The sequence below is a fragment of the Staurois parvus genome, unplaced genomic scaffold, assembly GCF_062004578.1.
Source record: "Staurois parvus isolate SC_StPar_1 unplaced genomic scaffold, SC_StPar_1.0 ptg000902l, whole genome shotgun sequence".
Lineage (NCBI taxonomy): Eukaryota > Metazoa > Chordata > Amphibia > Anura > Ranidae > Staurois > Staurois parvus.
This window is the reverse complement of record NW_028318698.1, coordinates 306,484-319,451: the sequence shown is the minus strand read 5'-3', so window position 1 is coordinate 319,451 and position 12,968 is coordinate 306,484. Positions and strand designations below refer to the sequence as shown.

At 42.5% G+C, this 12,968-nt stretch overlaps 1 protein-coding gene across 3 annotated transcripts in view; it reads right to left on the bottom strand.

Annotated features, from left to right (window-relative positions):
* Nucleotides 1–12,968, bottom strand: part of LOC149442204 (phosphorylase b kinase regulatory subunit alpha, skeletal muscle isoform-like) — a 326,068-nt gene that overhangs the window by 190,955 nt on the left and 122,145 nt on the right. The window contains exon 34 of one of the 3 annotated variants that reach the window (XM_089656370.1): nt 10,586–11,041. The exons of the other annotated variants lie outside the window; for them this stretch is intronic. Within the exon in view, the coding sequence (XP_089512496.1) occupies nt 10,868–11,041 (174 nt within the window). The 3' untranslated portion in view covers nt 10,586–10,867. Of the gene's footprint in view, nt 1–10,585; nt 11,042–12,968 lie in introns of those variants that run through there. 3 annotated transcript variants of the gene reach the window in all.

The window sequence follows — 12,968 nt, the reverse complement described above, 5'->3', positions numbered from 1 at the left end:
GATTGTATTATCAGTGGTTGTGCAATGTGTTGGAATGCTGACTGGCGTGATAGGTAAGGAAATTAGTTTTCTGAGCTAAAGTTTGTATATATTATATTATGCGAATGGCGTATTGTATTGCCTATTAGGGAAAAATAAGAAGCCTGACAGTATTTTTAACTGGATCATTACTTTTATGATCAAAGAAATAAAGTTGTGCTATTTACCACACCGATAATGACTGAAAACACTGTGATATTTACCTTATTGAACTGACAAAAGATCAGAAAAAAAATAACGATTCTAAATGAAAGCTGAAATCTGGGCACAAAACCTTTTATTTGACATGATTCCAAAGAGATTTTAAAAAAAATTATTAAACATGTTATACTTACCTACTCTTTGCAGTGGTTTTCCAGGATCCTCCTGTTCTGGGGGTCCCCTGCCGGTGCTCCTGGCTCCTCCCTCCGCCAAGTGCCCTCATAACAAGCCAATTGCTCTGGAGGCACTTGTGCGGGCTCACTCCCGAGCCAGCTGTGTGTGTCAATTGACATGGAGTGAGAGAGAGCGGAGAGAGCTGCTCTCGTGCACATCGGTGGATCAAGAGTGGGCTCAGCTAAGTATAATGTAGTGCTAGGAAGGGGGGGATGCTGCATTCAGAAGGCTTTTTACCTTAATGCATAGATTGCATTAAGATAAAACACCTTGTACCTTTTAGAACCACTTCAAGTACATCCTTCTATTTCCGTAAGAGATATAAATCCAGTTTGTGTGCACCAAACGACTTTGCAAGCCTAAACTATCTTTAACCCTCTGTTAGGTCAGGCAGTGTGCATGTTTAGTTTGCAACCGATAATGAGATCTATCTGCCAGCACAGCAGGGGCAGACTGACCATTTGGAAACTCGGGCACTGCCCGAGGGCCCGGGGTCAGTAGGGGGCCCCATGAGATGCCCCTGGTACCTTATTCATAGGTTTTTTTGAGTTTGGGCAAGGACACAGGGGCCCCATGATCCCCTATTGCCCGGGGGCCCCATGAGTTCTCAGTCCGCCCCTGCAGCACACTACAGACATGGTTAATGTTTGTAAATTTAACTCTCCAGCCCCTACATTAACATTACATAGGAGGGGCAAACTAAGGTAGAATTTTTATGTGAGTTAAAAGTTAAAGTGGTTAAAGTTGGGGGGGAGCGGATACCTGGTTTTGACAGGTACCCGATCCTGGCTCAGTTCGCCATGACGAAGTGAACCGGAAGTTCGGTCCCCTCCTTCCTCCTGGAATCTCCTGGGAACCTTCACAGGTCCCAGAAGACTGCTGGACCAATCAGGATGTGCAGCATGACACACGCATGTGCAGTGGGCACCCGGCTGTGAAACCACAAGCTGTCACAACCTGGTGCCCACAGCCGGCGCGAGAAGGAGGAGAGAAGGGACAGTGTAGATGAGCACTTCGCTGGACCCTGGGACAGGTAAGTGTGTGTTTATTAAAAGTCAACAGTTAGAGTGTTTGTAGCTGCTGACTCTTAATAAACACAAAAATGGCTGGAACTCCACTTTAAGGTAAAAAAAACCTTCCGTATATTGGATCTCCACCAGTCCCCCCCCCCTCCCCCAACTCAGCTGGGCCTGATCTCGATCCAGCGTCGAGGCTCTCTCCCTCCTCACGGGGCAGATTGATAGTAGCCGGAGCCACTGGCTCCTGCTGATGTCAATCAAATTCTGTGACAAGGGGGGGGGGGGGGTTGGGTAGACCTGCGCTATCTGTGTCTATAGATTCAGGCAGCTTGACTCGGGATCAAGCCTGCACAAGTGTTCCGATAGAATGCGGATTCCTGTGGCGGCACTCGCAGAAGAGCCGACAGGGGACCCCAGAAGAAGAGGGTTGCTCTGTGTAAAACTATTGTGCAGAACAGGTAAATATAATATGTTTATGATTTTTAAAAAAATTCTAAAATGAAGGTTTTACAATCACCTTGAGCAAATGTTTAGTTATTTTTTACATCATGCTATGTGAATGGGAACATTTATAAAGTAGGTTTTTTTTTTGTTTTTTTTAGCAAGGATTCGCTTTGGGGTCTTCATTTATTTTGGGCATATATTGGTGAGAACAGCAGAACATGTCTACACAATGGGCGTTGGCACAAGCATTTTTCTTGCTCAATATTTTTATTTCCAATAGAGGCATAGCTCACATGGGGTACAGAGGCCATAATAAATTAACAACACAGATTAGAAGTAGAGTAGCTCTAATCAAGAGTAAGTTAGGCGCAAAAAAATGTGTGCAATCTAACAGAGCGTCTCTGAAAACAAACCAAGACAGGTCGGCCATGAGCGAGGTTAGCCCAAACATAATATTCAGTGATGGTTAGGTAATACATCAAAGGGGTTGGAAGCAAGTAGAGGCACAGACCTAACATACAATATAGAGCAATATAGCATAGATCCCAAAGGGCCCAATTACAGAAACAAGAAGAAAGGGAGTGAGGAGGGTGGGGGACCCGAACTCTGGAAAGGCAGACAGTGTTCCAGATGGAGCATATGGATGACCATCAAGGGAGTAGCAAGGAATCGTCAATTTGTGAAGGCAGATAATGGCTCACCCAAGCCTGCCAGAGGCGTGTATACTTCCTGACCCTATCCTGGGGGACCACTTCAGATTTAGCATGTATCATGGTCTAGTTTTTCACTATAATAAGGGAGTTCGGGGTTTGTTTAGCAGCTGTGGTTACATATAAGCGCAGGCAGGATTGAGCCTGTGTCCAATTAGGTGGGGTCAGAATTTAGTTATGATATAAGTGGGTCAGGGGTTATTGAAATGGAGAAAAGTGTGGAAAGAATATGAAAGACCTCCAAGCAGAAGCAAGTCACAATAGGGAAGGTCCACCAAGTGTGGAGAAAGGTACCTAGGCCCCTTACATCCTCTAACCAGTGGTCTCCAAACTGTGGCCCCGGGGGGGCTGAATGTGGCCCTTTGCTTGCCTTTATCTGGCTCTTGGAGCACAATTTCATCCACCAATACCAACAACGAAGCATAATTTCCCCCACTGACATCAATAAAGAGGCATAATTCCTCCCAATGACACCAATGATGAGATGCAGTTACTCCAAAGACACCAAGGATGGGGTACAATTCCTCCCACTGACACCAAAGATGGGGTGCTATTACTCCTACTGACACCAAAGATGGGGTATTGTCTATTCCCACTGACGTTGGGACCTTTTCTACTCCCAATAGTCACAGTCCAGCCCCCCTAAGGTTAGAAGGACGGTAAACTGGCCCTTTGTTTTGAAAGTTTGGGGACCCCTGCTCTAAGTAAACTGAAGAAAGGCTTGGGTCAAATTTGGAAATCTTAGCAGGAACCAGGTACTAGCAGGTTACCACTTTATAGTTAGTTTTCAAGGCTGCAATATTTTACTCTGAGGATTTAGTCATGGACCAAATGGCAGGCCAGTCTAGACTATCAGTTGTGATATCAAGATCACGTTTCCATAGGCAAGTGTATGTAGGGGGTTTAGAGTCAGGTTTTTCTATAAATTGTAAATATAAGCTAGAAATAAGGCCTGGCAAGTGTGGACCGTGTTTACAAATTCACTCAAATTGGGACATGTGGTCAAACGGCACTCCTACCCTAAGAGCACAAAAGTTCACAATTTTCGATGTGATGGACAATTTCTGTGTTGTGTAAACCATATGATTCTTGTAAGGTTGGGAAGGGATTTGAAAGATGATGCAATAGTCAATTTATGGAACCTGATCAGGTTTGTGGACACCCAAGCTTGAAATAATGCTGGTGAAGCTAGAGCTAGATAGAATGTTCTAATAAACAACTGTATTGGATTGTGAGGTGAGATGACCCAGGACATAACCTTCAGTCTATCCCAGAGTCCGAGTAAGTGCTTTATAATTGGCACAGGCATTTTTAGCTTCAGTTTGCAGCAGGTGTGTCAGAGTAACAATGAAGTCTGTGTCCAGGGCCAGTTGCTCGCAGGGGATCCAGAAAAAATGAGGAAGGGTTGTAACAGCGCAAACACTGCAAAGTCCTGGGAAATGGTAGTATGGGTGATGGTGGTATTAGTGGCTACTGTATGAAGAGCGTAGGATTCCGTGTGGCACTGAGGGCAAGGCTTCCAAATAAGCTGTAGCAACTTCTGTAGATGAGAAAAAGGAGAGAAGCGCCTCTAAGTGCAATAAGTCTTTTAATTCAAGTCTAAATGTAGAAACACTCACTTGTGTGAAGTAATCATAAGCATAAAAACCGTGGTTAACAATAGTTAACGGTGGGGTGGTAACCCGGGTGAAGAGCCGTCATCTCTCTGCGATGTGGGGAGGTCAGCTCTCGGCTGGAACAGCGTGGTGGCTGGAGGGGGAACAGTGGTGAGGCCAGCCTTCATGCACGTCCTCCCTCAAAGCCGGATGGAACGCACGCTGGAACGTAGCGGCGGCGTGGCCGTGATGACGTCAGATCCCAGGGTGCACTGCGACGCGTTTCGGAGCATGCACTGGCCGTGGAAGGCGGAAGTGCACTCCTTTTTCAAGCAGCTTATGATTACTTCACACATGTGAGTGTTTCTACATTTAGACTTGAATTAAAAGACTTATTGCACTTAGAGGCGCTTCTCTCCTTTTTCTCAGCTCGCAGGGGATCGCTGCATGAGCAATTACACGTGAGCAGCCATGATTAGCTGCTGGAGCTGGCAACCTCCTATTGCTTTCAATACGGCTGCCTCCCACAACTAATTATGGGAAACCCCACTGGGGTTCTTGCATGCACACCCTGTTGGGCCCATTTGCAGGTGCGTTTTCTAGTTTTGGATAGACTGGGAAAGGGTTAGGGTATCTGTTGGGCTGTATTCCTGCCTGAATCCCCCATAGGGAGCTTTCAAAAAAGAAAGTAGGTTAAAATTCGATTGTTGACCGTTGTCAACGGAACGGGTGTCCCTATTGTGAAATTTTCCCCACTTGATTAATCTCTTCTCTAAAAGAATTGTCTGTTGCTGATAAATCTTGATCTTCCAGGCAAATATGGCAACCTCCCACAACTAATCATGGGAAACCCCACTGGGGTTCTTGCATGTACACGCTGTTGGGCCCCTTTGCAGGTATGTTTTCTAGTTTCGGATAGACTGGGAAAGGGTTAGGGCATCTGTTAGGCTGTATTCCTGCCTGAATCCCCCATAGGGAGCTTTCAAAAAAGAAAGTAGGTTAAGATTCCATTGTTGACCGTTGTCAACGGAACGGGTGTCCCTATTGTGAAATTTTCCCCACTTGATTAATCTCTTGTCTGAAAGAATTGTCTGTTGCTAATAAATCTTGATCTTCCAGGCAAATATGGCTACCTCCCACAACTAATCATGGGAAACCCCACTGGGGTTCTTGCATGTACACGCTGTTGGGCCCATTTGCAGGTACGTTTTCTAGTTTTGGATAGTCTTGGAAAGGGTTAGGGCATCTGTTGGGCTGTATTCCTGCCTGAATCCCCCATAGGGAGCTTTCAAAAAAGAAAGTAGGTTAAGATTCCATTGTTGACCGTTGTCAACGGAACGGGTGTCCCTATTGTGAAATTTTCCCCACTTGATTAATCTCTTGTCTGAAAGAATTGTCTGTTGCTAATAAATCTTGATCTTCCAGGCAAATATGGCAACCTCCCACAACTAATCATGGGAAACCCCACTGGGGTTCTTGCATGTACACGCTGTTGGGCCCATTTGCAGGTACATTTTCTAGTTTTGGATAGACTGGGAAAGGGTTAGGGCATCTGTTGGGCTGTATTCCTGCCTGAATCCCCATAGGAAGCTTTCAAAAAATAAAGTAGGTTAAAATTTCATTGTTGACCATTGTAAACGGAACGGGTGTCCCTATTGTGAAATTTTCCCCATTTGATTAATCTGTTGTCTAAAAGAATTGTCTGTTGCTGATAAATCTTGATCTTCAAGGCAAATAAAAAAAAATAAAAATCTGGTTTCTGTGGGTGAAGATCAAGACATTGACATAGGAGGCCCACTGCGATTTTTATCATCCAGAAAAAAATGTGTTTATGTTGCCAATACTGGCTTATCAGATTGCAGCCTGCAGAATTAAAAGAAAAAAAAAAAAGATTTGTTGCAATGGACGGCTGGTTTCCTTTTGCCTCATATTTACAGATAATTCCTGAACATACTGCCATGGCTGCTGTATACAGTTACACATAGAGGGTATATTTTATCATCTTATCCTTAGACTGACATCTAACATTTCTAACTCTTCCTTATTTTCTACAGATCGAAAACGGTGGGGAGTCTCGTTAATAAGAATCCAGCTACATGCTGAGCCTTGTCAAATATGTACGATTATATGGCAGGCATAGTTTTACAATTCTCCAGAGGTGAATATATAGGCAGAAATCCTTATGTAGATCTTGGCTACTCGGCTATTTAGCTGACAAAGACAAGACTTTATCCTCTGCATTTATTTATCATGTTCATGATACCATAGCGAGCTCATTACTGGTGAAATATATACCTTCCAATATAAAAGTTAATGCAGGTATATGGCACAAATACATAAAAGGAAACTCGCTGCCCGCAAGCTGCTAAATAAAACACAAGCGATTTTTCAATAAAAAAATAAATAAATCTATCTATCTATCTATATGAAATATGGATTAGAGGCAAATCCTGCATGTTCATGGTTCGAGGTACCAGTGAGTTTCACAAGGCTGAATTCTTTGTAACCATAATGCACTGCAAAGGCCTTTGAGCTTGAGTTAGCTGGCTTAAAGTGTTAATAAACCCACAACAGTAAAATCAGTCTGTATCAGGGGCGGACTGACCATTTGGAAACTCAGGCACTGCCCGAGGGCCCGGGGTCAGTAGGGGGCCCCATGAGATGCCCCTGGTACCTTTTTCATATGCTTTTTTGAGTTTGGGAAAGGACACAGGGGCCCCATGATCCCCCTATTACCCGGGGGCCCCATGAGTTGTCAGTCCGCCCCTGGTCTGTATATGCAGTAAAGCATGCTTGTTATACTCACTATGGAACCTAAGGGGTTAATCCTCTGCATTGTGTAAAATGCTGTTTGATCCTGACTTCTCTGATCCTCCCCTTCTTCCAGTGCCCCCCTCTTATCTCCTGATAAGACATATCGTGTGTTGACGCTCTGCACATGCTCAGTTTGGTGTGTATTGCTAGAGAGTGGTTTTTATTTTTTTTTTTGGCAGAGTGCATGTATTCAGCACAGGGCCAATCAGCACTGTCCAGACAGAGATTCAGGGGTTTTGTATCCTCCTAGAGCAGAAAGAAAACTACAAGCTTTAACTAGTACTCTGCTGAACACCGATAGACGTCACAAGACTGCTCTAACTACTGATGAGAAAAGGTATTTAGCAGTTTATATTTACTAAAATAATTTCATTTCCATGTAGTATGTGCTGTGGGAGACCAGATATAGTGAATGCAGGGTCCAGGGATTTAGTGACACTTTAAAAGGGCCAATAACAGGGGATTTGATAATTGCCAGCCCTAGAGGTGTAACTTGAAGCTTGGGGGCCCAGATGCAAAAGTTGACTTGGCCCCCACACATACACCCACTACCACCTGCAGCTTCCACTGCGCACCAAGATACTCCAAGTGGCTAAAGAGTTATTTCAAATCTTTATTTACTTAATGAGAGGGTAATTGGAGAAACTGTCCACATTTTGACATACCTCTCCAATTCTTTTAAATACCCTGGACCAGGAGTAGACAACCTTTGAGAGGTGGAGATCTACCTGAACAACATGAGAGATCAAAGATCACCGGGTTCGGCACTCTTTTATTTATTTATTGTTTTAAGAAATTAACTAGCAAGGCCTAAATAAATAGTAAGGAAAACTTAGAAAAATGTAATGTCACTGTAAAAATATAAACTTAGCCTAGCTTAAAAAGGAGCTGTGGACAATGTCAGTAGGGCAGTGGACAATGTCAGAATAGAGTTTTTATTGAAACACCAAAATATATACTCACAAACAAACAATTATGCATGCATCATAATCTCAAAGCGACTATGTCACCAGGTTAACTCCCAAACCTCGAGAAATGGCTGACACGTTTCAAGGGACAGTCCCCTCTTCCTCAGAGCCAATCCAGCCTGCTACAAAAACAGTCTGTATAAAGCTAAATGATGGAATTGGATGGTGTTGGGCTGGCTCCTCCCACTGGGGGTGGATAATGGCCCAAATTGTACACAGTTGATTACGACATTGACATGAAGTGTGATCATAGAGACAAGTAGCATTGAATTGCACACAATTTAAAAATATATTGATGATATAATTGCATAAACCTTTAGTAGTGTTATAAATGTAATGAACCATTAAAATATTCAAAAGGCATAAATTGCCTTTATGAATGATTGAGGACTATATTTTCCTACCTTTATATTCTTTTGTATGACTCCAGGGCATCCTGTGTAAGTTGAGGTCAGTGATTTTTCTGGCCTGTGAGCCTGATACCCTTGCTCTTTACACACTTCTGGTTTCGTTTATATGAAGACATGATCCTAGCTACCACAGTCTTCATTAATTTTTATGCCCTGAGATTTTAGATGACGCATATAGGGCTTAAAGCCCTCATTGCAGTCTGGACCTGTGTTCATCTATAGTTTTTACAGGGTATGATCCTATCCTAGATGCACATTCCTAGAAGGTTGGGTGCACACGTACATGCCAGATTTCTCGGTTCCGCATGCATGTGTGCACATGCACTTTTGTGTTTCCACATCTGTGTGTACCAACCCATCTGCACATGGAACCATTATGTGGTCTTAAGTAGGTAGAATCTTCTTATAGTTTGCACTGTTATGCAATAATCATGTTATTTTAATGTTTTCATTATATTAAAAAATAAATAAAAATAATATATATATATATATATATATATATACACAGGTGAAACTCGAAAAATTAGAATATCATGCAAAAGTTCATTTATTTCAGTAATGCAACTTAAAAGGTAAAACTAATATATGAGATAGACTCATTACATGCAAAGCAAGATAGTTCAAGCCGTGATTTGTCATAATTGTGATGATTATGGATTACAGCTCATGAAAACCCCAAATCCACAATCTCAGAATATTAGAATAAAAGGTGCAATATTCTAGGCTCAAAGTGTCCCACTCTAATCAGCTAATTAAGCCATAACACCTGCAAAGGGTTCCTGAGCCTTTAAATGGTCTCTCAGTCTGGTTCAGTAGGAATCACAATCATGGGAAAGACTGCTGACCTGACAGTTGTGCAGAAAACCATCATTGACACCCTCCATAAGGAGGGAAAGCCTCAAACGGTAATTGCAAAAGAAGTTGGATGTTCACAAAGTGCCGTATCAAAGCACATTAATAGAAAGTTATGTGGAAAGGAAAAGTGTGAAAGAAAAAGGTGCACAAGCAACAGGGATGACCGCAGCCTGGAGAGGATTGTCAGGAAAAGGCCATTCAAAAGTGTTGGGGACTTTCACAAGGAGTGGACTGAGGCTGGAGTCAGTGCATCAAGAGCCACCACACACAGACGGATCCTGGACATGGGCTTCAAATGTCGTATTCCTCTTGTCAAGCCGCTCCTGAACAACAAACAACGTCAGAAGCGTCTTAACTGGGCTAAAGAAAAACAGACCTGGTCTGTTGCTCAGTGGTCCAAAGTCCTCTTTTCTGATGAGAGCAACTTTTGCATCTCATTTGGAAACCAAGGACCCAGAGTATGGAGGAAGAATGGAGAGGCACACACTGCAAGATGCTTGAAGTCCAGTGTGAAGTTCACACAGTCTGTGTTGATTTGGGGAGCCATGTCATCTGCTGGTGTTGGTCCACTGTGCTTCATTAAGTCCAGGGTCAACGCAGCCGTCTACCAGGAGATTTTGGAGCACTTCATGCTTCCTTCCGCAGATGAGCTTTATGGGGATGCTGACTTCATTTTCCAGCAGGACTTGGCACCTGCCCACACTGCCAAAAGCACCAAAACCTGATTCAACGACCATGGGATTACTGTGCTTGATTGGCCAGCAAACTCGCCTGACCTGAACCCCATAGAGAATCTATGGGGCATTGCCAAGAGAAAGATGAGAGACATGAGACCGAACAATACAGAAGAGCTGAAGGCTGCTATTGAAGCATCCTGGTCTTCCGTAACACCTCAGCAGTGCCACAGGCTGATAGCTTCCATGCCACGCCGCATTGAGGCAGTAATTGCTGCAAAAGGGGCCCAAACCAAGTACTGAGTACATATGCATGCTTCTACTTTTCAGAGGTCCAATATTGTTCTATGTACAATCCTTGTTTTATTGATTGCATGTAATATTCTAATTTTCTGAGATTGTGGACAAATCACAGCTTGAACTATCTTGCTTTGCATGTAATGAGTCTCTCTCATATATTAGTTTCACCTTTTAAGTTGCATTTCTGAAATAAATGAACTTTTGCACGATATTCTTAATTTTTCGAGTTTCACCTGTATATGTATGTGTGTGTATATATATATATATATTATGATATAAGTAATCATGGCCTATCCAATATTTAATCCATTAATTAATTGCTTTATTAATTTTTTCCATATAGATTTATATATAAAAATGTTCCTTACATTATTAATTCCCCCTTTTTTATTCATTTATATTTAGTATTGAACGAATCCCAAGGATTTTGTTCATACGCATATTGTTTTTCGCTTGGTGTAATATGCTGTGATGTTATACAGCTTTGAGCCTGTCGGGGGGGGCAGCTGTGGTGACACCAAGGGTTGGGGCATTGTGTGCGGTCATGTCTGGCAGGGCTTTGCGGGCTGGAGAGCGGCTGTTAGTCTGGTCGGATGTCCCCACTTGCCACTTCTGGTGCCCCCCTCCTCCCCCCCGCTGATATGAAAATGACATCAGGATGACGTCACCGGAAATGACATTCCGGCTTCACCGGAAGATAGAGCTGCAACACACGCTGGACTGGACGGTTTTGGACGGCATGCGTTTCATAGCACAGGCTGCACCCTGCTTGGTAGATGCTGACAACTCTCCAGTGGCCCATGGGACACATATTAACAGGATCCCTCAGCAGCAGCCCCTAGAAAAGAACATGCTCATTAAGTGAATGCACCACTGCAGATATCAAGTACAGTTGTGCTCAAAAATTTACATACCGTGGCAGAAATTGTGAAATTTTGGCATTGATATTGAAAATATGACTGATCATGCCAAAAAATGCTCTTTTATTGAAGGATGATGAAATTGTAAATAAACATGACATCAAAAGGTGGCTGAATCCATGAGAATTCTTCCTCCTTATGCAGGCCATAGACTGGTTGTTTATCTGCCGAATTTTCTGCCGATAGATGAAAAATCGGTCGGCCCCCTTGCCGATGCTGCCACCCATGTCCGCAAAAAACAGCCGTTTTTCTCAGATTTTCCAGTATGACCGATAAAAATAAAAGGAGATCCGCAAAATACTGCTGACTGGCTGGCCACACTAACGGCGTGATTATCGGCCGATAAACGACCCGTCTATGGCCTGCATAATGCACTCACCAGAAACACAAATAGAATTTGCATTCAAAATAGAAACTCCTCCAGCAGGTAAGCCTTATCCACCGCCAAGCAAAGCTATATGGTATGCACCGCTTAGATTCAGTAGAAACAATTGATTTCCCCAGAAGGTGGCTCAACCTTTAGAAGCAAAATGGCCCAACCTTGAAGGGAAAACCTCACAAAAGGAGCCCAAAGAGAACCGCTTATGGTGCAGTATATTTTATTAAAGTATAAAAGAGCATCCGCGTGGAGCATAAAAACAAAGCAAATCCACTTACAAAGATGGCTGTCGGACGGCTGTTTTTCGCCGGACATGGGTGGCAGCATCGGCAACGGGGCCGACCGATTTTTCATTTATTGGCCGAAAATTCGGCCGATAAATGGCCGATAAATGGCCCATCTATGGCCTGCATAAGGAGGAAGAATTATCACGGATTCACCCACCACTTGATGTCACGTTTATTTACAATTTCTGGACACTATATATAGAGATTGATTGCTAATATTACATTGATAATTATGCACTGATTATTTGCTCACGCAAGTCACCTTTTTATGTTATATTAATATTTATAATTTTCACGTCACTTATGTTATTCACTGTAGCACTGCACTTTTTTCCATTATATGTTTGAGGATAAAACGGGTTGTTCTTTTTGCACTTTTTTTCCATTATATGTTTATGAGGATAAAACGGGTTGTTCTTTTTGTGCTAGCAGCTGATGCGCTCACTAAATTCTTCTTTTTACATAGAAAAGCACCACCATTGTCACCATATGATACCCATTAGAGCAAGCTGCCAAAGAAAGTTTTTTTTTTAGTTTAATAAAATGTGTTCTTGCTAACCCTTAGTTTGCCCCAATAGCCCCTAATTAGCTGCTTCTTCCCATTCTCCCTTAGCCATTATTTTCCTCCTATTTTTCTAACCATTAATATTTAAACTTTTTTTTTTTTTTTTTGGAACACAGGAAGATTAGGCTTTTCTGACATGTCTCCAAAGCAGTGAGACCATAGGCTGGATTCACACCTATGTGTTTTCAATTGAAATCAAGACAAATACAGGTCAACAATTAAAGAGCACTGCATGCAGTATTGACTGTTGACACGTGTTATAATATTTATTGATGTGCATCATGACATATTGACATTGGGTTGAACTTTCACTGATTTCAATAGAAAACACATCAAGCAAAAAAGCAAGGGTGTGAATCCAGCCTGTGCTAGAGCTGAAGTGGTTAAAACATTAATAGCAATAAGATCATTTTAAATCTAGCCGATCTATTTTACATATGATGGAAAGACTACATGTTCAATTTAAGCCATGCCACTTTACACACTGACAGATGTACTTTAACTAGAATTCCTTTTTTAGCTATAGTGCAGAAGGATATATATATATATATATATATATATATAGTTGTTTTTCTAAATCTTCCCCAATTTCTCAGTTTGCACATATGAAATCC